This window comes from Piliocolobus tephrosceles, chromosome 9, assembly GCF_002776525.5.
Source record: "Piliocolobus tephrosceles isolate RC106 chromosome 9, ASM277652v3, whole genome shotgun sequence".
Classification (NCBI taxonomy): Eukaryota; Metazoa; Chordata; class Mammalia; order Primates; family Cercopithecidae; genus Piliocolobus; species Piliocolobus tephrosceles.
The window spans coordinates 30253012-30278549 of NC_045442.1; the positions used below are offsets into that span (position 1 = coordinate 30253012).

Genomic DNA, 25538 nt, shown 5'->3' on the forward strand with positions numbered 1-25538 from the left:
TGGCAATAAGAATCTAGAAGAGCTTGAGACTAGAGAAGTGATGACCGGGTGGGGCCAAGGATATGGAATCAGGGATGGGTATCAAAGAAACAGGAAAGTTCAGGGGGTTTGGTTTGCTGGGAATTTCACCCTTAATTTCCTTTCAAACAAGCGGAAACTGAGGCTCCAAAAAGTAAGGAGATCCAGGGGCACAGAAGACACTTAGGCTACTTTCCGAACACAAAGCCTGGAGTTACACGGGCTGCTAGCACAGAGCCGGCTTCGAAGCGGGGCTAAGGTGGCCGAACCACACTCATCTAGCGGGTGCCTGGCAAGAACCCAGGCCTGGGAGAGACCTGACAGCCATGAGGTTTCCTCGTTTTTCGCCTCTGCCTTTACTCACCCGCCCCGCGGCGTCAGCACCCCGCTAGCACTGAGCTCGAATCGCTGTACTCACACACGTGGAGACCAGGATACCTACGCTCCAGAGTAATTCTTCCGGAAGTGTGGAGGGGCTCAACACCCTACTTCCGTTGCTATGTTGCGGAGGTGACCTAGAGACAGGAATCGGAAGGGCGGGACTTGGAGCCGTAGCCAATCATCGCAGAAGGCTGAATCGCGGTGGCTGGCTAAACGCGTGCGGGGGAGGTGGCTTCTTCCGGCCGGGGCGAGAGGTGGTTACGTTTGGTGAAGGACACCAGCTGCGGAATTTTTGGCTTTGGCAGGTGGGTGAAGAGTGGAGGCCGGGCTTGGACCTCGCGCCTCCACGTTGCGGGACCGCCCGCCGTTTCTGGCCGAGGAACACCTCGAGGTCTTAGTTTTCGAGGAGAGAAACGGTGGGGAATGGGAAAGGAGCTAGAAAAAACTAGGGGCGCAAGGGGGCGGCCAGCGGGTGAGAAGCCTGGAGGTGAGGTGCATAGGTGCGCCCAAGGGCTCCCACAGTTTCCGAAGACCCTTAGATTGCATTCACCAGTGGAGAAAAATGAGGCCCTCCGCGAAGCGTCCCCCGAGGTCACCTAGTGACGTAATATTGGACGAGGACTAGGGCTTCTGACCCCCATCACCGGCCGAATTAACCTCTTTTCTTCTGTATGCACATAGCTGTTTGTTCCCACCGAGCTGTGCTTAGGAAGCTGGCCAGCCGGGCCTCGTTTAGCTACACTGCAGCCTTTTTCAAAGCGAGTGAATGTGGCCCGGCCCCTACAGTTCGCCAGGCCCGCTGTAAAAAGGTTAGATTTCAGTTTGTAGACGATCAGTGGGAAGGCCTTTCCTAGGAGGTAGCCAGAACAGAGAGCTGTAAACTCCTTGAGTGCAAGAGGCTGCTTCTGTTACGTGAGTGGTTCTCACTCATCTTTGCCTTCCTTACCTCGTGATCTCACCATTCCAGGTAGGTGTTAAGTTAGAAAGGAAAATACTAACATCGAGGAATAGAGAAAGTAACAAGAGCTACTGGTCACTTTGGACCTTTAATAAAGTGCCCATCTCACAGATGGAGAGAGGCACGGAAGGATTAACGGTGGCTCATGCCTGTAATCTCAGCACTTTGGGAGGCTGAGGCAGGCAGATCACCTGAGGTCCAGAGTTCGAGACCAGCCTGAATAATATGGTGAAACCTCGTCCCTACCAACAGTACAAAAATTAGCCGGGCGTGGTGGCGCACGCCTGTAGTTCCAGCTACTCGGGAGGCTGAGGCAGGAGAATCGCTTGACTCTGGGAAGCAGAGATTGCAGTGAGCCGAGATCATGCCACTGCACTCCAGACTGGACGACAGAGTGAGACCTTGTCTCAAGAAGAGCTGTTAGCAGCTTAATTAAAACAGACCACCATTTAACAACATTAAATCACAACTAGGAGTCTTACAAAGGGCACTGTAAACACAAGGGTTCCTTTATCTTTGCCGTAAAGTAACCTGCCGCATGCTGAAGAATGCAGAACCAAATTTTTCAACCTTACTCCATCATTATCTCACCAGCAACAACCCCGTTCCCCATTTCGTCCTCCATTTGAGCCTCTCAAGAGTCCTCCTCCTTTAAGACCCAGACTAACTTGAGTGACTGATTTCAGTTCTTGAACCATGCACTTCCCTGCAGTCAGAATTAGTCTTATGTAGGATATCACAAAACATCAGCCTTCCTCCCATATTATGTGTAAAGGAAATTTAAAGCACCTTAGTATTGCTGGGCATATTCTCCTAAAAAGTTTCGTTAGATGTAATGTAGTGGAGGTTTTCAGTTAATGGTCAAAGTTAAGCCCTTGTTTTCTGTAGCGTTTCTCCTAAAAACCTACTTCACACCCTAAGAAATGAATCCAAAAATGTATCATGAAATGAATGGGGGAGGGAAGTATGTCTTTAGTAAGTTTAGTAAAGTGAAACAGTTGATAGCTACATTATAAAGTTGCTTTTATCGCTTCTGTTGGCTAAGATCAAGTGTATAAAGTTACTTTTAATGGAGATTTTCCTAACTTGGGCTAGACTGGCCAAGGTCTCTGAAGAGGCCTAAGGAAGTTTGGATTTCCTTCATTGCTCCAAGAACCTTCTTGAAACTTGAAAATTAAGGTCATTTTTCTCAAATTTTCATTGCCAATTCTTTACACAAGAATGCCTCTGAAAGCCTTTGAATGGGGGAGTTCCAGTTTCCATAGCAATGACTCCCTCACAGATATCTCCCTCTTCCATTTCATCAAGACCCAGCTGAGTCACTGTCACTGCCTACCAATCTCGACCGGACCTCGACCGGCTCGTCTGTGTTGCCAATCGACTCGGCGTGGCGTCGGTCGTGGTAGATAGGCGGTCATGCATACGAATTTTCAGCTCTTGTTCTGGTGACCTTTCGAATGTGTCTTGTCTATAAAAGAAATTCATGCCTTTGTAAAATACACAGGTACTATAGATTAAGCCGCCTTTGCCATATATTCTTCTAGAGTTTTTTTAATACACTATTTGTTTTTCTATTTCATTTACTGCAGTATTTTTCAAACTTTAGCATGCTTCAGGATTATCTAGAAGCCTTATTAAAATAGATTCCTGTACCCAGAGTTTCTGATTCAATAGGTAGGGCCTAAGAATGTGCACTAACAAGTTTCCAGTGATGCTAATGCTGCTGGTCTAGGGACAAGACTCAGAGAACCATTGACGTGCTTTATAAAATCCAGAAATAAGATTTTTCTTACAACATTTAACGTTACTTGGGACATCTTCCCATGTCAGTACACAAAGATCTGTGCATATTTTGTGTCGTTTAATGGAAACCATTTTTTAATGAGTCTTTTATAAATGGACTTTTAAGATTTTCATAAACAATATTTCATTGACCATCTTTGAACCACACAATGTGTTTCCACTTTGTAGTATTTCAGTAAGGGTAAATTCCTGGAGGAAAAAAGCAGCTAGATGGAAGGGTATACTCATTTTATAATTCGATAGATACTGCCAAATTGGACTTTCTGAAGGTTGTACCAATTTATTTTTTTTGTTTGTTTATTTTTTTGAGACGGAGTCTCTCTCTGTCGCCCAGGCTGGAGTGCAGTGGTGCGATCTCGGCTCACTGCAACCTTTGCCTCCTGGGTTCACACCATTCTCCTGCCTCAGCCTCCCGTGTACCTGGGACTAGCGGCGCCTGCCACCACGCCCGGTTAATTTTTTGTATTTTTAGTAGAGATGGGGTTACACCATGTTAGCCAGGATGGTCTCGATCTCCTGATCTCATGATCTGCCCACCTCGGCCTCCCAAAGTGCTGGGATTACAGGCGTGAGCCACCGCGCCCGGCGGGTTGTACCAGTTTATACTCCAAGCAACAGAGAGAGAATTCTTGTTTTCTCACATACTTAATGCTACTACTTACCATAATTTTATCTTTGCTCATTTGATTAAATATTGGTCTCATTTGACATTTCTTTGACTAATAGGTTGGTTATCCTTTTATGTTTTGTCTTTGTTTTTGGCATTTTTTTCTTAATATTTTCCCTTCCCTGAGATGACTTAAATATTTCCCCATGTTTTCTTCCAGGACTTTCTAGTTTCACTATTTACATTTAAATCTTTTATCTATTTTGGTGGTGGTGCAAGGATTCCAGCTTCCTTACTACCACCAGTAGCTATTATTAACTCCATTTAGTAAATGATCCCTTCTCCCCTGTCCCATGGAGGTCCTAAATTACTTAGAACAAGAAAAATTGTAAAAGGAAGGGTTGTAGTTGAGCTGTTGATGATCACCCGTTGAGAACATTTGAAAAATAGCAGCTCCAATTTTCGAGTAGCCTTAAAATGGATTAATTCAACGTACTGTGGTGTGATGGAGCCAGGAATGAAAAACATTAAGCTGTATTGGGTCAGAGAATGAACTTAGCAGGGGCTATTGTGTTCTCCTCTTAGGCTGAGTGATTTGATGTATTCTGAGGTGCTCATGAAATAGCAGTCAAGGTAAAATCCTACTTCCAAAAGTTTTTCTTATCAGGAAGGCTTTTTCCACCATCTTTGCTACTGCTGTGTTGGGTGAGATATAAATATTTACAGTATTTATATGCAGTGACCTTGAGTTTTTAGACTAAAACAAGACAAAATTTATTTACTTTTAAATTACATCCAAACCAATTTATTGTTGCTTTCTTTCTTTTTTTAAAAGATTGAAATCATGGCAGGTCCAGAAAGTGATGCACAATACCAGTTCACTGGTATTAAAAAATATTTCAACTCTTACACTCTCACAGGTAGAAGGAATGTAAGTATTAATGATAACTTTAAGCAGTTATATTTTAAAATAATATAGATGCAACAAGTCTTGTTTACTTTTTTCTTTCTTTCTCAGTGTGTACTGGCCACATATGGAAGCATTGCTTTGATTGTCTTGTATTTCAAGTTAAGATCCAAAAAAACTCCAGCTGTGAAAGCAACATAAATGGTAAGAAGTTGACATTTAAACCTTTATAACTTAAGCCATTTTGATGTTAGGATTTTCCCCCAACATTTACTATAAAAATAAACCATTGTCATTTTGCAAAATTTATAGCATACAAGAAAAAAAGAGGCCTAGTATAGTGGCTCATACCTGTAATCCCAGCACTTTGGCAGGTCAAGGCAGGCAGATGACTTGAGCCCAGGAGTTCAAGACCAGCCTGGGCAACATAATGAAACCCCATCTCTACCAAAACAAACATTAGCCAGGGTGGGAGAACTGCTTAAATCCAGGAGGCAAAGGTTACAGTGAGCTGAGAACACGCCACTGCATTCCAGCTTGGGCAAAAGAGCAAGACCCTGTCTCAAAAAAAAATAAGCTAGGCGCAGTGGCTTGTGCCTATAATCCCAGCACAATGGGAGGCCGAGGCAGGCGGATCACCTGAGATCAGGAGTTTGAGACCAGCCTGGCCAACATGGTGAAACCCCATCTCTACTAAAAATACAAAAATCAGCTGGGTGTGGTGGCGGGCGCCTGTAATCCCAGCTACTTGGGAGGCTGAGGCAGGAGAATAGCTTGAGCACAAGAGGCAGAGGTTGCAGACTTGGAAGCTCTTTATGTAATCATTAACCAACCTTTTATATCAGTTGCAAATATTTCTTTTTCTAGTTTGTTTTCAATTTTTATGTAATTCTGTCTTATCCTTAAATCCCCATAGGTTTTATTTTCTTCTTATAATTCTCCAACCCCCATTTGCCCATCCTTTAAATGAGTAAATCTCTGTTGTGTTGGCAATAGATGATATGTGGAAAGCCCAAATGCCAGATCCTCATCTGCTGTAGCTCTCCTTCACAGACATCTTTTTTCTTTTTCTTTTTTCTTTTTTTTTTTTTTGAGATAGAGTTTCACTCTTGTTGCCCAGGATGGAGTGCAATGGCATGATCTTGGCTCACTGCAACCGCTGCCTCCTGGTTCAAACGATTCTTCTGACTCAGGCTCCCGAGTAGCTGGGATTACAGGTGCATACCACCACAAATGGCCAATTTTTTTGTATTTTTAATAGAGACGGGGTTTCACCATGTTGGTCAGGCTGGTCTCAAACTCCTAACCTCAGGTGATGTGCCCGCCTTGGCTTCCCAAAGTGTTGGGATTACAGGCATGAGCCACCACGCCCAGCCCAGATATTTTTCTTTTTGAGACTCTAGCTCTGTTGCCCAGGCTGGAGTGAAGTGGTGTGATCTCCGATCACTGCAACCTCTGCTTCCCGGGCTCAAGTGACCCTCCCACCTCAGCCTCCTGAATAGCTGGGATTTCAGGTGCACGCCACCACGCCCAGCTAATTTTTGTATTTTCTTTTGGTAGACAGGGTTTTGTGATGTTGCCCAGGTTGCTTTTGAACTCCTGGGCTCAAATGATCCACCTGCCTCAGCCTCCAAAGTGCTGGGATTACAGGCGTGAGCTACTGTACCTGGCCTCTTCTATGCCTAAGAGCTTTTCCAATCTCAACAGTTGACCTTAGGGACTGCATATCCCAGAATGCAGTGATCACTGGCTTATCCCTAACAAACAGGTAGTATTTTATCCAATTTTTTATATTAATTACCTCCTAACTTCAGGAGGGTGGTAGTATCCCCATTGCAAAAATGGAGAGGCCAGGCGTGGTGGTTCACGCCTGTAATCCCAGCGCTTTGGGAAGGTGAGGTGGGTGGATCACCTGAGGTGAGGAGTTCGAGACCAGCCTGTCCAACATGACAAAACCCCGTCTCTACTAAAAATACAAAAATTAGCTGGGTGTGGTGGCAGGCACCTGTAATCCCAGCTACTCGAGAGGCTGATGCATGACAATCGCTTGAACCCAGGAAGCAGAGGTTGCAGTGTACTGAGATTGCACTGCTACCCTCCATCCTGGGGGATAGAGTGAGAGACTCTGTCTCCAAACAAAAAAAAAAAGATGTTACTTTATATGCTAGACTTTTCTAATAGTATACCTTTAGGATCATACTAAATTGTTGGTAGCTTATTTGTTAAAGGTGGAATGTTAGGTTAAAATGTATTAATCTGAGGCTGGGCACAGTGGCTCACGCCTGTAATCCCAGCACTTTGGGAGGCTGAGGCGGGTGGATCACTTGAGGTCAGGAGTTTGAGAACAGCCTGACCAACATGGTGAAACCCTGTCTCTACTAAAAAATACAAAATTAGGCCAGGCGCAGTGGCTCACGCCTGTAATCCTAGCACTTTGGGAGGCCGAGACGGGCGGATCACGAGGTCAGGAGATCGAGACCATCCTGGCTAACACGGTGAAACCCCGTCTCTACTAAAAAAAAATAGAAAAATTAGCCAGGTGCAGTGGCGGGCGCCTGTAGTCCCAGCTACTCAGGAGGCTGAGGCAGGAGAATGGCATGAACCCGGGAGGCGGAGCTTGCAGTGAGCCGAGACTGCACCACTGCACTCCAGCCTGGGCAACAAAGCGAGACTCTGTCTCAAAAATAAAAAAAATTAGCCGAGTGTGGTGGCACATGCCTATAATCCCAGCTACTTAGGAGGCTGAGGCAGGAGAATCACTTGAACCCAGGAGGCGGAGGTTGCAGTGAGCCAAGATCGTGTCATTGCACTCCAGCCTGGGCAACAAGAGCGAACTCTGTCTCAAAAAAAGAAAAAAGTATTAATCTGAGATAGACTTTAATTTTTTTGGTGTCACATCTTTGACAATCTAATAAATTCGCATTCAGTTTCAATGGGTTCATGTTATCTTAGTAATTCTTGAATGTCTTAAAAGTAAAGCTGACCACATTTCTATCTAAACTGTTTGCTTTGTTTATAGGATTTTAAACTGTCTACAGTTCTTAACCTCATCTGTTAAGTTCCCATGCCTGGAGAAGCTAATCCCAACTCATCATGTGATAATTCAATTTGTACAATAAATTATGAACCTGGAAAAGCTGGTTGTCTTTATTTACAAGATATCAAAAATATAAAAACTGTACAAAATGCAACAAAGGCAAAAACTGGCAGTGACTTGGTCTAAATCTTTTAGTTTCCCAAAGCAAGGCTCAGTACTGGAGGTAAGCAACTGAAATGTCTGTCTGACTTCAAGTGTACTAGGTTGTATGTAGCTGTTTTAGCTGAAGTAGAACATGGAAGCTAAATTTCTTCACCTGGTTTACCGAGTGTTTGGGTGCACTCAAAACTCAACAGGTATATAAATTCAGATGTCAGTGGATGGTTGTACTTCATCTAGATCTAACAAAGGAACCCTACCTAGTTACATACATTCCACTAATCGTGGGCCAAGAAAAAAGAGTTAGTGGATCATTTAACAGTTTTTGAGTGCCATACAGTAACTACGTTTTTACAGCAGAAACATACATGCTCATAGGATTCTTCAGCTAAAATTCAAGATGATAGTATATTTCTGAATTTGAATCTTGAAGCAGGATGAATTATTGAAATCAACTTTTTTTCTAAATGTAATAAATTAAAATAGCATTTGAACAGAAAATGCATAGTTTCCACACAATCCAAAGCACCATAAATGTCCCCTCCATGATCATAATACCTCTTATTCAACTAACGGAAATCAGTCAAATGTGGTTGCTATAGAAACGTGGAACTGTCCCGTTCAGATTTTCCAAGCAGCATACTTCCAGATCCATATAGACAAAAACATTCTTTGTAGCTTAAATATTAATCACTGAGGTATTTGCTTTTAGTCTCCCTTTTCAAAAACAGTAGCTTCCAAAAGGTCTTTAATACCGACGGTTTATTGTGGACTATAAGCTCCTGCAGCTAGAACCAGGTTTCTTCGAGTAAAATGAAGGTGTACAACTGGTGTTGATTTGGTCATATATGTTCCCAGCAACAACTCCTGTGAATTCTCAGGTAAATTTATATGCCCAGTGGCTGTAGTAAAGTCATCGGTCTCTAAATCCTCAAAGGCTTTGATAGCATCCCATAATCGAACTGTATTATCCATTGAACCTAAGGGGAAGTCAAAGGAAACCATTAGTTGCATCCATCATATTTACATTCGGACATTTTGTCCAGTACACTTTATGTATCTACTGTACATTTTGGGTGAAAAATCTAAATCTGACCAACAACTCTATTCCTTCCTAAGGAGCATTTCAAGCGGTACTTTAACCTGAGAAGTAATTCATGTATAGGGTGACACTCTGGAATCATAGCTAAAGGGAAGCAAAACCCAAAACACAAGGACTTAGTTTTGCAATCGTCAACACTGTTTCCTCTTAACATAGCATTTACCATAAAGCCATTAATAGTCATTTACCTGATGCCAAAATTTCACCATCTCTACTAAACCTAAGTGAACAGACTGTATCAGTGTGGCCTTTTAATTCTCCAACCATCAAACCATGTCCAATATCCCAAAGAAGTACTCTGCCATCTGTTGCTCCTGTAGCCAGGAATCTCCCATTGGGAGAAAATGTCAAGGAATGAATTGGTCCCTACAAAAGAAGTTCATAGAAAGGATCAAAGTAAAGTATGTCTAGGAAAATAAGACAAAATTTTAAAGTTTTGTAGTAAGAATAGTGTCTGCAAAATTTATGTGTCACTTGTTTAAAAAATATTTTTATCTTGAAAGCAACCTTGGATGCTGGAATAAGAGTGTATAAAATACCTTGTGTCCAGTGAAGATCCTTACACAGTTACCATTTAGGACGTCCCAGAGTCGCACAGTTCTGTCTGCAGAGCCCGTAGCAACATAATTAGAATTTGGATGGAATCTGGTACAATTCACATCAGCAAGATGGCCAGCAAATATTCTTAAAGGCTGATAGTGGTCTGTAGCCCAGAGCCTTTTATAGTTATTGAAAGCAAAAGAGACGACAATTAGTACATAGCTGTGAAATGCCAAAAATCCATACGAAATAAATACAGAAACATCCATATGAAAAGTTAGTTCTGAGTGGGCCCCCCACTTACTAGTTAACTGAGGGGAAGAAGAATGAGACTCAGTCCTGAGAGTTCATCTGGTACAATTTTTTTTTTTTTTTTAAGCTGAGGTCTTGGCCGGGCACGGTGGCCCACGCTTGTAATCCTAGCACTTTGGGAGGCTGAGGCAGGTGGATCATGAGGTCAGGAGTTTGAGACCAGCCTGACCAACGTGGTGAAACCCCATCTTTACTAAAAATACAAACAATTAGCTGGGAATGGTGGCACACACCTATAATCCCAGCTACTCAGGAGGCTGAGGCAGGAGAACTGCTTGAACCCAGAAGGTAGAGGTTGCAGTGAGCTGAGATGGCAACACTACACTCCAACCTGGGCAACAGAGCGAGACTCTGTCTCAAAAAAAAAAATTCTGAGGTCTTGCTCTGTTGCCCAAGTTGGATTCAAACTCCGGGTTCCAGCAATCCTCCCACCTCAGCCTCCTCAGTAGCTGGGACTACAGGCGTGTACCACTGTAGCCAGCCAAAACTTAAGTTCTAGAACTCCAATACTCTGTATATTCTTCCTCCCCTATTCCTAAACCACAGAAAAGTATATTCCCCTCGTTCTGGCCACCAAATAGTTGTTTTGTTTTGAGACTGTCTCTGTCACCCAGGCTGGAATGCAGTGGTGCAATCTCGGCTCACTGCAACCTCCACCTCCTGGGTTGAAGCAATTCTGCCTCAGCCTCCTGAGTAGCTGAGACTACAGACACGTGCCACCACACCTGGCTAATTTTTGTATTTTTTCTTTTTTTTTTCAGTAGAGACAGGGTTTCGTCATGTTGGCCAGGCTGGTCTGGAACTCCTGGTCTCCCAAAGTGCTGGGATTATAGGCGTGAGCCATTGCACCTGGCCAAATAGTTTCTAACCTGAACTACCTCATCCTCAACTTCTAAGAAGATGACACAGAAACATAAAGGTGCTCACAGTGGTATGGAAGACAAGGTTAAGCATCTGATGGGGGTGGAAGGGAGGACTGTTAATTAACTATTTTTTAAAAACCAGGATTCATATAGATGTAATTGCAGATATAATAATACTCCTGCCCCAATTTCTTTCTTCTTTTTTTTTTTTTTTTTTTGAGACGAAGTCTCGCTCCTGCCCCCAGGCCGGAGTGCAATGGTGCGATCTCAGCTCACTGCAACCTCCGCCTCTTGGGTTCAAACGATTCTCCTGCCTCAGCCTCCTGAATATCTGGGATTACAGGCGACTACCACCACGCCCAGCTAATTTTTGTATTTTTAGTAGAGAAGGGGTTTCACCACGTTGACCAGGCTGGTCTCGAACTCTTGACCTCAGGTGATCCACCCACCTCGGCCTCCCAGAGTGCTGGGATTACAGGCGTGAGCCATTGCACCCGGCCCCAATTTCAAATAAGTTATAAATGCAAAAGCTTCTCAGAAAGTTGATCCTCAACAATGGAAGTGTAAATGAATTTGGCTGGCTGCTGTAATTCCCAACAAGAAACCATTCTGTTCATTGAATACACCCAGTCATAAAATCACAGTGTTCTTACCGAGCTACTCGGTCATGGCCCCCTGACACAAAATAATATCCATATGGAGAAAATTGTGTGTCCCATACTGGATAGTTGTGTCCTTTATATCCCACCAAACAAGTAAATGTTTGAAGGCTCCACAATCTAACAGTTCCATCCTCTGAAGAGGAAAGCAGATAGTTCCTGAGAGAAGAGAAGGTGATATATTTGACTCGCAGAGTAACCTTTGGTCACCTGTCCAGTTTTATATACATTTGAATACATTAAATATTTTATATACACTTGAATATTTTACATACATTTGAATATATTAAATATAGCTAACATGCTATATCTCACTTTTAATTCATTCATGCAATTCACAGTAGATATCAACTGAAAGCACTACTGTGTTAGCTCTGACACTCTACATATACCGAGCACCTACTGAATGAGGTAAGATGATACAGAAACTTACGGAAAATCAGTTCTTTACAAGAAAAAAGTACCGGGGTAATTAACAAAGTATAGTCAAGTAAGGTCAATTGAGAAAGTTTAAGAAATGTGATATGTCACTTAAAACTCAACAATTTTTGACCCTAAAATAAAGATGCTATTTTCCTATGCTGTGTAAGCTATTTAAGAATTAAAAAGGAAATGTCTTTTGAAGAAAAAAAAAACACTATATACATGCTAATAATTCTCTACCTTTTTCAAGGATAAACACAACAGACTGGTAGTCAGAAGGTATTACAATTTTCACTGAAATCAGACGTTTCCCTCAAGTAAAAATGTATCATCTGGCAAAACATTATCAAACAACAAAAAACCTAATTCTCAAAGTTTCATAATGATGAAATCTTGATGAATGGAAGGCTATTATCTTTTTTTCTTTTCTTCTTTTTTTGAGATGGAGTTTAGCTCTTCTTGCCCAGGCTGGAGTGCAGTGGTGCGATCTCGGCTCATTGCAACCTCCGCCTCCCAGGTTCAAGTGATTTTCCTGCCTTAGCCTCCCAAGTAGCCAGGATTACAGGTGGGCACCACCATGCCCTGCTAATTTTTGTACTTTTAGTGGAGATGGGGTTTCCCATGTTGGCCAGGCTGGTCTCGAACTCCTGATCTCAGGTCATGCGGCAGTCTTGGCCTCCCAAAATACTGGGATTACAGGCGTGAGCCACCGTCCCTGGCCTGAAAGTTATTATCTATCCAAGTAATATACTAAGGGTATTATGAATACAAAACACACTCCCCCCATTTTTACAGTGTTAGAGATCATGAAAAATAGGCAAATACCTATACACATAGGATGACATTGTAATCATACACCTAAAGGGAAACAAAACCAATTTCGAATTTCCTTTTTCATTTACTCTTAGTACTTTTGATTATAGAAAGATAAATCCTGAATTACTAGCTAATATGCCATTAATGTCAGGAATTTGTCTTAAATTTGATGAAGCAGCCAGAAGACACAATGCAGGGACCCAATGAAGCATTTCAACCCCTAATGGAGTTCTTTAAAACTAAAGCTTTGGTTGGTTATTTACCATTGGGTAACAAATAAAAATAATTTAAAAAAAAAGAAAATACCAAAGCTAATTTTTAAAACCAGTAAGCCCTGAAACTGTGCATTTTGATTCTATAAATTTGAGTATACAGACTGGGCGCACGCCTATAGTCCCAGCACTTTTGGGAGGCCAAGGTGGGCAGATCACCTGAGGTTGAGAGTTCGAGACCAGCCTGACCAACATGGAGAAACCCCGTCTCTACTAAAAATACAAAATTAGCCAGGTGTGGTGGCGCAGGTCTGTAATCCCAGCTACTCGGGAGGCTGAGCCAGGAGAATCAGTTGAACCCAGGAGGCAGAGGGTGCGGTGAGCCGAGATCACTCCATTGCACTCCAACCTGGGCAACAAGAATGAAACTCCATCTTAAAAAAAAAAAAAAGAGTATACATTAAATTGCTACCGTGTACAAACATCAGGATTCAAAGATGAATTAGCAAACGGCAAGATTCTAAAAGATAATGAATGACAGCCATGAGATTTTTATCAGAATTTTCCCAGTATTTGCATAATGTTTCCAGTAGTTGACTTTTATATAATTTCAATATAACATAGCAGTATTTAATTTTTATTGTTTGTATTTTACCTATCCGGACTGAAGCTGGCTCCATAGACAGGCCCGCTGTGACCATACAAAATCTTCAACTCACTTGCTGTTTTCTCATCCATGATTCTTTCTAAGACATCATCTGATTCTTTGTCTATAAGACTAAGATCTAAAATGGTCCAGAAATATTGATGTTTTAAAAGTACATTCATCAAAACTTTTAAAGTAATCATACCACAGTTCAGGAGAGGAATTAACATTTGAAAATTTCCTCCTATATACCAACCACACTGTGCTAATCCCTCTAAATTAGGTGGTATCATCTCAGCATATAAGAGAAGAAATTGACATTCAGAACAGATAATTTGCTAGAGTGCACACAGCTACTCAGTGTGGGAACCAGGACTGAAACTCGGTTTTGCTCACTATGCCACAGTGTTTCACAAAAATGAAAACTATGAGCCAGGCATGGTGGCTCACACCTGTAATCTCAGAACTCCGGGAGGCTAAGGTAGGCAGACTGCTTGAGCCCAGGAGTTCGAGACCAGCCTGGACAACATGGAGAAACCCTGTCTCTATAAAAAATAAAAAATTAGCCACTGTGGTTGCACACACCTGTAGTCCCAGCTACTCAGGAAGCTGAAGTGGGAGGATCACTTCAGCCCAGGGACTGGAGGCTGCAGTGAGCCGTGATCACACCACTGCATTCTAGCCTGGGCAACACAGTGAGACCCCATCTAAAAATAAAAATAAAAAAAACCTATAGACTTATTAAAATAATTTAAAATACATTGTTTTATTTAAATAATAAACTTTATCTCAGGCCGGGTGTGGAGGCAGGAAAATCGCTTGAACCCGGGAGGCAGAGGTTGCAGTAAGCCACGTATAATTCTGGCACTTTGGGAGGCCACACAGGCGGATCACTTGAGGTCAGGAGTTCAAGACCAGCCTGGCCAACATAGTGAAACCCCATCTCTACTAAAAATACAAAAATTACCTGGGCATGGTGGTGGGCACCTGTAATCCCAATTACTGGGGAGCTGGGAAGGCTAAGGCAGGAAAATCTCTTGAAACTGGGAGGTGGAGGCTGTAGTGAGCCAAGACTGCACCACTGCACTCTAGCCTAGGTGACAGGGCGAGACTCTGTCTCAAAAAAACAAAAACAAAAAAACTTTCAAATAAAATCCTGACCTTATTTGTTCTTTATTAGCCATTTTTATGGCTAAAACAGGAAGTACCATCCCTTATTTAAAGATTTTTCAAGATTTACAAGCAATCATAAAATGTTAGATTTTTAACTTTAAGTTTTTTAGCCTAATACTCATTCTACAGATGAGAAAACTGAGGCCTAAAGAAATTAAACCAGTCTAGTATCCCAGTCACTCCAAAGCTTTTTTCACTGTTGGGAATGTTAGAATCTTGAGTTAAAGTAAAATCAAGTAAATTTCTGTAAAGTACACAATCTTCTGTGTATTTTCCATGGAATCAAGATTGGTGTAGACTAATGGCAAGTTCACATTCCAAAAGGTCATCTCAGTTACCTGATGCTTGTTTGACACTACGAAGCTTTTTGGGTGTTACAGACCACACTCTGACAGTTGAATCTGCAAAACCTCCAGCAATCAGACTAGAATCATCAGTGACATCCACTGCAGTGAGACCCTGCCAATAAAAGATTTAGACTAAACAATACTATTTTAGGGTATTCAGAGTACAGAATAGGAAGCAAATGTTAATCATCTTCACACTATACTAAATATATCCTCAACACCCTATTTTAAGGACTATATAAAGACTTTTTAAATCCTTGATTTAAAATATTGGCCAAGCACAGTGACTCACGCCTGTAATCCCAACAATTTGGGAGGCCGAGGCAGGTGGATCACCTGAGGTTGGGAGTTCGAGACCAGCCTGGCCAACATGGTGAAACCCCATCTCTACTAAAAATACCAAAATTAGCTGGGCAGGGTGGTGGGCGCCTGTAATTCCATCTACTTGTGAGGCTGACGCAAGAAAATCACTTGAACCCAGGAGGCAGAGGTTGCAGTGAGCCGAGATCATGCCATTGCACTCCAGCCTCTGTCTCAAAAAATAAATAAATAAATAAAATAAAATATTAAGTTTGGCCAGGCGTGGTGGCTCATGCCTGTAATCACAGCACTTTGAGAGGCTGAGGCGGGTGGATCGCCTGAGCTCAGGAATTTGAGGCCAGCCTGGCCAACCTGGTGAAACCCCGTCTCTACTGAAAATACAAAAATTAGCCAAGCATGGTGGCTTATGCCTGTAATCCCAGCTACTTAGAAGGCTGAGGCAGGAGAATCACTTGAACTGGGAGGCGGAGGTTGCAGTGAGCTGAGATCGCACCACCACACTCCAGCCTGGGTATCAGAGCGAGACTCTATTTCAAAAAAATTAAATTAAATTAAAATAATAAAGTTTATATGACTGGGCACGGTGGCTCACACCTGTAATCCCAGCACTTTCGGAGGCCGACGCGGCCAGATCACTTGAGGTCAGGAGTTCAAAACAAGCCTGCACAACATGGCAAAACCCTATCTCTACTAAAAATACAAAAATTAGCCGGGCATGGTGGTGGGTGCCTGCAATCCCAACTATTCAGGAGGCTGCAGCTAAGGCACAAGAAATGTTTGAACCTGGGAGGCAGAGGTTGCAGTGAGCCGAGATCTCACCTCTGCACTCCACCCTGGGTGACAGCACAAGACTCTTGTCTTTAAAAAAAAAAAAAAATTGATAAATAAGTTTACGTAAGTACTTAAACCAAGTTCAACAGAGATGAACCACAATTTGCTACTCCTCAAAGACTAGCAGAATTCTGATCAGTGAAACAAACGCCATTAAACATTGCCTTCTATTCTGTGTAGTATCCAATTCTCTTTTTCTGACTGCTGTCTTTAAATTATATTAAGAGTTTAAAGGCCAGGCGTAGTGGCTCACGCCTGTAATCCCAGCACTTTGGGAGGCCGAGGCGGGCAGATCACAGGGTCAGGAGATCGAGACCATCCTGGCTAACACAGTGAAACCCCATCTCTACTAAAAATACAAAAAATTAGCTGGGCGTGGCGGCGTGTGCCTGTAGTCCCAGCTGCTGGGGAGGTTGAAGCAGAAGAATGGCATGAACCTGGGAGGCGGAACTTGCAGTGAGCCGAGATTGCGCCACTGCACTCCAGCCTGGGCGACAGAGCGAGACTCCATCTCAAAAGAAAAAAAAAAACAGGCCGGGCGCGGTGGCTCAAGCCTGTAATCCCAGCACTTTGGGAGGCCGAGACGGGCGGATCACGAGGTCAGGAGATCGAGACCATCCTGGCTAACACGGTGAAACCCCGTCTCTACTAAAAAATACAAAAAACTAGCCGGGCGAGGTGGCGGGCGCCTGTAGTCCCAGCTACTCCGGAGGCTGAGGCAGGAGAATGGCGTAAACCCGGGAGGTGGAGCCTGCAGTGAGCTGAGATCTGGCCACTGCACTCCAGTCCGGGCGACAGAACGAGACTCCGCCTCAAAAAAAAAAAAAAGAAAAAAAGAAAAAAAAAAACAGAGTTTAAATAACAAAACTCCATTTTAGTTAACACATTTGTTTCTCTCTTAATGGTAAATCATCATTCTACATGACTCTCCAGGCAGAAATCGCCCAATTAGTTTACCAACCTGGTAAGCATTGAGAAATGTATAGAAACAAATGGAGGGTAAGCAGTCTGGCCCAAGGCGCACTCGTTTGGTGGTTTCTTTCATATTCATTATCTTATCCAACTTATCTGAATCTTTCAACTCAGGAAGAGGGATTCTGTGAAAGAAAAAGAGAGTCAAAATTACCTTTTGACTATTAACAAACTTGAACTCTCTATAACATATTGTCTTATACCTCCACACGCAAGTTCTTGAAGCTTTTTCCTCACCTGTTCTGAGGTGGAGCATTGGGATCTTGTTTTTTGCTTTTGGATCCAATACTATCTTTTTTAGGCTTCTTCTTTTTAGGTTTTCCTTCTTCATTTTCTCCCTCTTCATCCTCATCATCCAAAGGTACCTCAATTTCTGGTTCTTTTAATAAACCAAAAAATACCTACAAGTCAAAAGAGTCAACATTTTTAAAATTATTTGTTCATTAATATACCCATTTTACATCTTGATAGGATAAATTACAATTACAAAATAGTAATTTACACTCTGAAGCAGGGTTCTGTATTTGTCTACCCAATAGCCATTCTCCCCTTTCTCCTTACTAACAGAACCCTGATTTTATTGGAGTAGCAATGTGCTCAGTTAAATCATTTCTGTTTCCAGGCTCCCTTGCAGCTAGGAATGTCCATATAAGTATATTGGGTACAGTTGTATAAAAAAAAATTGTTTTCCTGATTAAAAAGGGAAAGCTTCAGCACAGATATACCTTTTGTCCTCCCCCTTCTTCCTTCTTGGAATGGAGCTGCAATGCTGAAACTGCAATAGCCATTTGTGAGCACAAAGAAGAAAGCCACATTCTAAAGATGGTGGACCAGAAACTAGAAGGAGCCAGGGACCTTTATGGCATTGTGGAGCCTTCATGCCAGCCCTGGAAGGCCTTCCTCTGAAATTCATTTTATGGGAGAAAAATTCTTTGTTTCAGCCACTGCATTCAGGGTTCTATAAAATGCAACCATACCCAAATTGTCACATATAAACATCACCCTTAGAACACAAAATTTTATATACAGTATAAAATTGTTGCCAAGCGGCCAGGCACAGTAGCTCATGCCTGTTACCCCAGCACTTTGGGAGGCGGAGGCAGGTGGATCATCTGAGGTCAGGAGTTTGAGACCAGCCTGGCCAACATGGTGAAACCCTCTCTACTAAAGTAAATACAAAAATTAGCCGGGTGTGGTGGCGTGTGCCTCTAATCCCAGCTACTCGGGAAGCTGAGACAGGAGAATCACTTGAACCTGCGAGGTGGAGGTTGCAGTGAGCTGAGATCACGCCATTGCACTCCAGCCTGGGTGACAAGAGCAAAACTGTCTCAAAACAAAAACAAACAAACAAAAACATCGTTCCCAAGCTAGCTATAAGAAAAATGTGTAACTTATGTAGATGGAAATGCTACAATTTTTCATAATCTGCATTATAGAGTTCTTAGGTTCATTCCCATACCTTTGATTTGTTTGCCTCTCGTTTAGCCTCTCCTGCCAAACTTCCCACCATCGCATCTATCTGTTGCTTACTACGCGGCATCCCATCAAAGATGTCAATGTAGAGGTGCTCCTGAACTATGTTCCATATCTGATTGTTCTGTTTCTCCTGAAGATGCCTCTTCAAGAGTTGGTACGAGTCACGGGAAATACGCAGAACAAATTTACTTGTTCGAAAATCCAACATGGTCTCATTCCCTTTCATGTGTTCCTTTTTGGTAAGACTAGATAATACACGTAGGTCATCCTGGTAATAACATTCCTGATCTCCATGGAACCTGTTTCAGTGATTTTAAAAAGTCATTTTTCAATGTAATCATTAAGGGATCTGCCTCTCCCCCATATACTTATAAACCATCCCAGAATATTTTCAGTATAGTAGTCTAAAAAATCCTGAACTAAACTGTAGGATAAGAAGTAACTCATTTCAAAATGACTATAATTCAGTTTCTGAATTTATTCTAAAAATGAACAAATGTAAATCTCTAATGAAATGTATCACAAACATTTTAAGAAAAGAATTTAAATATCCTAAGTGAAAAATAATATTCCCACCATTGGTAGACAGTTTCTTTAGAATGGAGGCATTTAAAAGAAACTGGTAGACATTTGAAAATATAAGAACCCTTGCTTTACTAAATGTTATGGTTTCTCAAAATCCACTTTTAAATGTTTCATTATGAAAATTTCAAAAGTATACAATAGAAAAGAATATAATGAACTCAGTGTACACATTACTCAGCCTCTCAACAATAATCAATACATAACATTCTCATAAAACCCATCATTTTTAATGATTTCCTATATTCATTGGAAATATAGGAAACCAGACATATTTTTAAAACATCAATACTTTAATATGATCACTAAACAACAAACTTAGTGGAAGTACTCACTGCTGATACCAACCAATGAGTACTTCCACTTACTCACTATTACCAAAGACAATAAAATAAAGCCTTTAGCCTTGATAACAACTAGTAAATTTAAATGTACTTGTGTTTTTACAACTCTTAATTTTCCTAAGAAAGTAAAATTAAAGACAATATATTTAGCATTCACTAAAAACAGCAACCAATGCAAAAACATTTTTAAAACAATAACTAAACATATTAGGGCTCCAGCTCTGAAAAAGATAGCCAACAGATTTCTAAACTGTTAACTATGTTACCCCACTACAACTCATCAATATATGATCGAAGATTTGAATAAAATTAGAAATCTCCGCCTCTTATATCAGGAACTGCCCATTATCCTCCTGTGGTGATGGGGTTCCTGGCAAGGGATAAGACTGTCCATAAAGGAAAGACAGAGAATCCCCTATGATATTCCAGCTTCCTATGTGGGGAGACAGCTACACCACGAGACTGGAAGAGCAAAAAGGTTTTTCCTTCTTTTTTAGGGACAGGTTCTTGCTCTGAAGCCCAACCTGGAGTGCAGTGGTTCAATGCAGCCTCAAACTCCTGGGCTCAGGGATTCCTCCTGCCTCTGTCTCCCCAGTAGCTAGGACTGCTGTGCCACCATACTTGGCTAATTTTTGTTTACGTGATCTCGGCTCACTGCAATCTCCGCCTCCAGGGTTCAAGTAATTCTCATGCTTCAGCCTCCTGAGCAGCTGGGACTATAGGCATGCACCACTACGGCCGGCTAATTTTTTGTATTTTAGTAGAGATGGGGTTTCACCATGTTGGCCAGGATGGTCTCGAACTCCTGAGCTCAGGCAATCTGCCCACCTCGGCTTCCCAAAGTGAGAGATTACAGGCATCGGCCAGCGTACCTGGCTCAATTTTTGTTTACTTTTTGTAGAAGCAGGATCTCGCTCTTTTGCCCAGGCTATGTTTTTGTTTTTTTAATTTTTTAATTTTTTATTTTTTTGGTGAGATGGAGATTTACTCTTGTTGCCCAGGCTGGAGTGCAATGGCGCGATCTTGGCTCACTGCATCCTCTGCCTCCCAGATTCAAGTGATTCTCCTGCCTCAGCCTCCCAAGTAGCTGGGATTACAGGCATGTGTCACCACGCCCGGCTAATTTTATCTTTTCAATAGAGATAGGGTTTCACCATATTGCCCAGGCTGATCTTCAACTCCTGATCTCAGGTGATCCGCCCGCCTCGGCCTCCCAAAGTGCTGGGATTACAGGTGTGAGCCACTGTGCCCGGCTTGTTTTTGTTTTTTTAAGTGACAGTGTCTCTGTTGCCAAGAATGGAGTGTTTCGATGATAGTACTTTAAAGAGAAATTAGCTTCTAGAGTAGAAGTTCTGTCATCAGCCTTTCTTAGTTTTTTTTTTTTTTCCAAAAACACTTGGCTACAGAACGTTTTGCTTTATATACTTTCTATTGGCATCCTAGTATAATGAATTACTATAATGGCATAGAAGCCAGGGGTTCCAAGTTCTACTGTTCCTCTACTACTACTACCCTGTGTTAAATGATAAATCTTGACTTCAGGCTCTATTGCTTGTATTAAACATTTCTCATTCAGGCTGGGCCCAGTGACTCACACCTGTAATCCCAGCACTTTGGAAGGCCAAGGTGGGCAGATCACCTGAGGTCGGGAGTTCAAAACCAGCCTGACTAACATGAAGAAACCCCGTCTCTACTAAAAATACAAAATTAGCTAGGCATGGTGATGTATTCCTGTAATCCCAGCTACTTGGGAGGCTGAGGCAGGAGAATCGCTTGAACCTGGGAGACGGAGGTTGCGGTGAACCGAGATGGTGCCACTGCATGCCAGCCTGGGCGACAAGAGCGAAACTCCATCTCAAAAAAAAAAAAAAACTGCTAAGCAAGCCCTCCTTTTTTTTTTTTGAGATGGACTTTCGCTCGTCGCCAAGGCACAATCTCAGCTCACTGCAACCTCCGCCTCCCAGGTTCAAGTGATTCTCCTGCCTCAGCCTCCCAAACAGCTGGGATTACAGGTGTCTGCCACCACACCTGGCTAATTTTTGTATTTTTTAGTAGAGATGGGGTTTTGTTATGTTGGCCAGGCTGGTCTCGAACTCCTGACCTCAGGTGATCTGCCCACCTCAGCCTTCCAAAGTGCTGGGATTACAGGTGTGAGCCACCACGCCAAGGCTGCCTCCTTCTTAAATACTCCTTTCCCTTGGCTTCTATAACTCAACTCTCCCCTGGTTTTCTTCCTGTGTATCTCCTCTACGTGGCCATTAAATTTGGAGCTCCTTGGGCCTAGCCCACTTACTGACTTATTTCATACTCTCCCCTAGTCAACCTCATCCATATCTATCAATAATGCACACAACTCCGATTAATAGTTATAGTCCCTACCTCTCCTCTGAGCTCTCATATATCATCTACCTATCAACTTGACATTTCTTAAATGAGTCAAAGGCATATTCAAATCAGAACTCAAAATTATTCCAAGGTCTGACAAATCAAGTCCTCTTCTAGGGTTTTCTATATCAGGAATTGGCTCCCCTATCCAGCTGGAGGGGCCAGAAAACTGGAGATTTTCTGTGTCACCATGCCCGGCTAATTTTATCTTTTCAATAGAGACAGGGTTTCATCATATTGCCCAAGCTGATCTTGAACTCCTGATCTCAGGTGATCCGCCCGCCTCGGCCTCCCAAAGTGCTGGGATTACAGGTGTGAGCCACTGTGCCTCCATCTCCCTCACCTCCCTAGCCAATCTATCAAGTGTCTCATTCATGACTCTGTCTACTTCTCTTCACCTCTACCACAACCTAGTCCAGTGTTTCTGAACAAGGGTGCTACTAGCATTTTGGGCAGGATAATTCTTTGTAAAGTGGGACTACCTAGGTGCACATATTAGAACATTTAGCATTCCTGCTCCTCTGCCCAGTCATTATGACAACCAAAAATGCCTCCACACATTTTCTTTCTTTTTTTTTTTTTTGAGACAGGGTCTCACTCTTGTCATCTAGGCTAGAATGCAGAGGCGCAATCTCAGCTCACTGCCACCTCCATCTCCCAGGTTCAAGTGATTCTCCAGCCTCAGTCTCCCAAATAGCTGGGATTACAGGAGTGAGCTACCACATCCGGCAAATTTTTGCATGTTTTTGTAGAGACTGGGTTTCACCAGGCTGGTCTAGAACTCCTGAGCTCAAAGTGATCCGCCCGCCTCAGCCTCCCAAAGTGCTGGGATTAAAGGCGTGAGTCACTGCACCAGGCCACCTCTACACATTTTCAAATGGTCTAGTGGAAGGGGCAATTCCACCCCCAGTTGAGAACCACTGCAATAACTTCCAAAACTTGTCCCTATAGTCATTCTATCCCCCATGTGTTTCCCCACTGCATAGAATTCCTTTCAAAGTATATAACAATGACATGGTCCTTTAATGACTCTGTAGCAGAAATGACTCTGTAGCAAAAAGGCTTCACTCTCCCCAGATACCCATTTTTCCTGTCTTCCTCCATAAAAGAAAACCTGAATATCAGCTGGGCACATAGACACTTAGGTAAAGACCACATTTCTTATTTCCCCTGTAGCTAGGTGTGGCCACTGACTGTTAAGATATAAAAGGAAGAAGTGTGTGCAGTTTCCGTGTGCCCTACCTGCTGACTGGCACACTGATGTGACTGCTTAGAGCAGGAAAACCATCTTATGCCACAAAGTGGAACATGCATGAAAAGCATGGGAGAGCAACAAGACTGAGGGAGCTTGGGGCCCTGGTAATGAAGAACCCACCACACCAATCCCGAATGTCCCACCTTTATGAGAAAAATAAATAAACTTTTATTGTATTTAAACCTCTGTTGTTTGGGTTCTCAGTTACACTTATTCTAATCTAATCCTAACACTGCTTCCTAGTGTTCTTAAGATAAAGGCAAAAATAAACTTTTATTTATGCCATTGCTAATGAGTTTTCAGTGACTCTCAATGAAATCTATTCCTACCCAATACAACTCCCTAATGCTCTTAGGATAAACAAAGATCTTCAACATGGCCCAAGAACCAGCCTATTCTTTTTTTTTCAATGCTTTCACTTTAACAATAGAACCTGCCTACTGTTCTAGTCCCTAACTAATTCTCAGCTTCATGGTATACCACACCCCCATCCCATTCTCTGCTCCAGCTACCCTGGCCATCTTTCAGCCTCTGTACCTACCAGAATCCTTCCCACCAGACAGCTTTAATACATACTTTTCCCTCTTTTCTTCATCTGGCTAACCCCTACCTAATCTTCAGATATCAGATCTCACCTCAAGTATCATCTCCTCTGGAAGCCTTCTCTGACTTCTCCAGCTAGATTAAACCCCACATTTTAAGTTCTCATAGCCTTAGGTACCTCTCCTTCACAACGTACATTTTAAGCTGCAGTCTTACATTTGTGTGGTTACAGATGTGAACATATATGCACGCACACACACACTACGTGTGTGTATATATATGTGTGTAAAAATTTACATACTTCTCAAAGAATGACTTTGCTTCATTCTCATGTTGATTGTAGACTAGCTCCAAGTACATGTGCACAAACAGAGGATAAAAGAGTTGGGATAACTCTGCCCGATGGCAGTCCAGGGAACATTCAATGAAGTGTTTCAGTCCACTATAGTATTCTTCATACATTGTGGGATCTCCTTGTTGGCTGTAGGCCGACAACACAGCACTGACATCTGGCTGGTCTTCCACAGCAACGCTTCCAACTGTTTAAAAAACAAAAAACAATTTTTAAGAAAATGACCTATTATGACCATGTGACTATGGCTGTTTTGTTAAGGCCCAGAGGTGAGTTGTTGCTCAGATTGTTGTCTCTTTCTTCCCAACGTCTCTTCCTCAGCACAATCACATAATCTGTTTTTTTTTTTCTTTTTGAGAGGGAGTCTCACTCTGGCGCCAGGATGGAGTGCAGTATGGAGATCTCAGCTCACTGTAACCTCCGCCTCGCAGGTGAGTCTCTTGCCTCAGCCTCCCAAGTAGCTGGAACTACAGGCATGCGCCACCATGCCCAGCTAATTTTTGCATTTTTAGTAGAGACAGGGTTTCACCATGTTTGCCAGATGGTCTCAATCTCTTGACCTTGTGATCCTCCCACCTTGGCCTCCCAAAGTGCTGGAATTACTGGCATGAGGCACCGCACCCGGCCCACACAGTCTTTTTTTTTCTTTCTTTCTTTTTGAGATGGAGTTTCAACTCTTGTCATCCAGGCTATAGTGCAATGGCATGATATCGGCTCACTGCAACCTCCGCATCTCAGGTTCAAGCAATTCTCCTGCCTCAGCCTCCTGAGTAATCCTACCCAATACAACTCCCTACTGCTCTTAGGATAAACAAAGATCTTCAACATGGCCCAAGAACCAGCCTATTCTTTTTTTTCAATGCTTTCACTTTAGCAATAGAACCTGCCTACTGTTCCAGTACCTAATTCCCAGGGCATGGTGGTGCATGCCTGGGATTACGGGCATGCACCACTATGCCCCCTAATTTTTGTATTTTTTGTAGAGAGGGGGTTTCACCATGTTGGCCAGGCTGGTCTTGAACTCCTGACCACAGGTGATCCACTCGCCTCCCAAAGTGCTGGGATTACAAGTATGAGCTGTCAGGCGCGGTGGCTCACGCCTGTAATCCCAGCACTTTGGGAGGCTGAGGCAGGTGGATCACGAGGTCAGGAGATCGAGGCCATCCTGGCTAACATGGTGAAACCCCGTCTCTACTAAAAATACCATAGGCCGGCGCGGTGGCTCAAGCCTGTAATCCCAGCACTTTGGGAGGCCGAGACGGGCGGATCACGAGGTCAGGAGATCGAGACCATCCTGGCTAACATGGTGAAACCCCGTCTCTACTAAAAAATACAAAAAACTAGCCGGGCGAGGTGGCGGGCGCCTGTAGTCCCAGCTACTGGGGAGGCTGAGGCAGGAGAATGGCATAAACCCGGGAGGCGGAGCTTGCAGCGAGCTGAGATCTGGCCACTGCACTCCAGCCCGGGCGACAGAGCGAGACTCCTTCTCAAAAAAAAAAAAAAAAAAATTAGCC

General features: G+C 42.9%; 3 protein-coding genes across 5 annotated transcripts in view; 1 reads left to right on the forward strand and 2 right to left on the reverse strand.

Annotated features, from left to right (window-relative positions):
• PDCD11 (programmed cell death 11) overlaps positions 1-523 on the reverse strand; it is a 51504-nt gene extending 50981 nt beyond the window's left edge. For all 3 annotated transcript variants that reach the window (XM_031936171.1, XM_031936170.1, XM_031936169.1), the window contains exon 1: positions 383-523. The gene's annotated coding sequence lies outside the window, so the exon portion shown is untranslated. The remainder of the gene's footprint in view (positions 1-382) is intronic.
• Positions 524-577: 54 nt separating this feature from the next.
• Positions 578-7810, forward strand: ATP5MD (ATP synthase membrane subunit DAPIT). Its single transcript, XM_023206546.1, has 4 exons — positions 578-704; positions 4603-4698; positions 4786-4878; positions 7694-7810. Exons 2-3 carry the CDS (start codon positions 4612-4614, stop codon positions 4873-4875), a joined length of 177 nt encoding a protein of 58 aa, XP_023062314.1. The 5' UTR covers positions 578-704; positions 4603-4611; the 3' UTR covers positions 4876-4878; positions 7694-7810.
• The window catches only part of TAF5 (TATA-box binding protein associated factor 5), a 23056-nt gene continuing 5317 nt past the window's right edge, over positions 7800-25538 (reverse strand). Inside the window, exons 2-11 of the mRNA XM_026448933.2 lie at positions 23974-24211; positions 18547-18862; positions 17325-17488; positions 17077-17212; positions 14955-15075; positions 13453-13582; positions 11341-11505; positions 9512-9689; positions 9161-9338; positions 7800-8850 (exon numbers count right to left, since the gene is read on the reverse strand). Of these exons, the coding sequence (XP_026304718.1) occupies positions 8633-8850; positions 9161-9338; positions 9512-9689; positions 11341-11505; positions 13453-13582; positions 14955-15075; positions 17077-17212; positions 17325-17488; positions 18547-18862; positions 23974-24211 (1844 nt within the window). The 3' untranslated portion in view covers positions 7800-8632. The remainder of the gene's footprint in view (positions 8851-9160; positions 9339-9511; positions 9690-11340; positions 11506-13452; positions 13583-14954; positions 15076-17076; positions 17213-17324; positions 17489-18546; positions 18863-23973; positions 24212-25538) is intronic.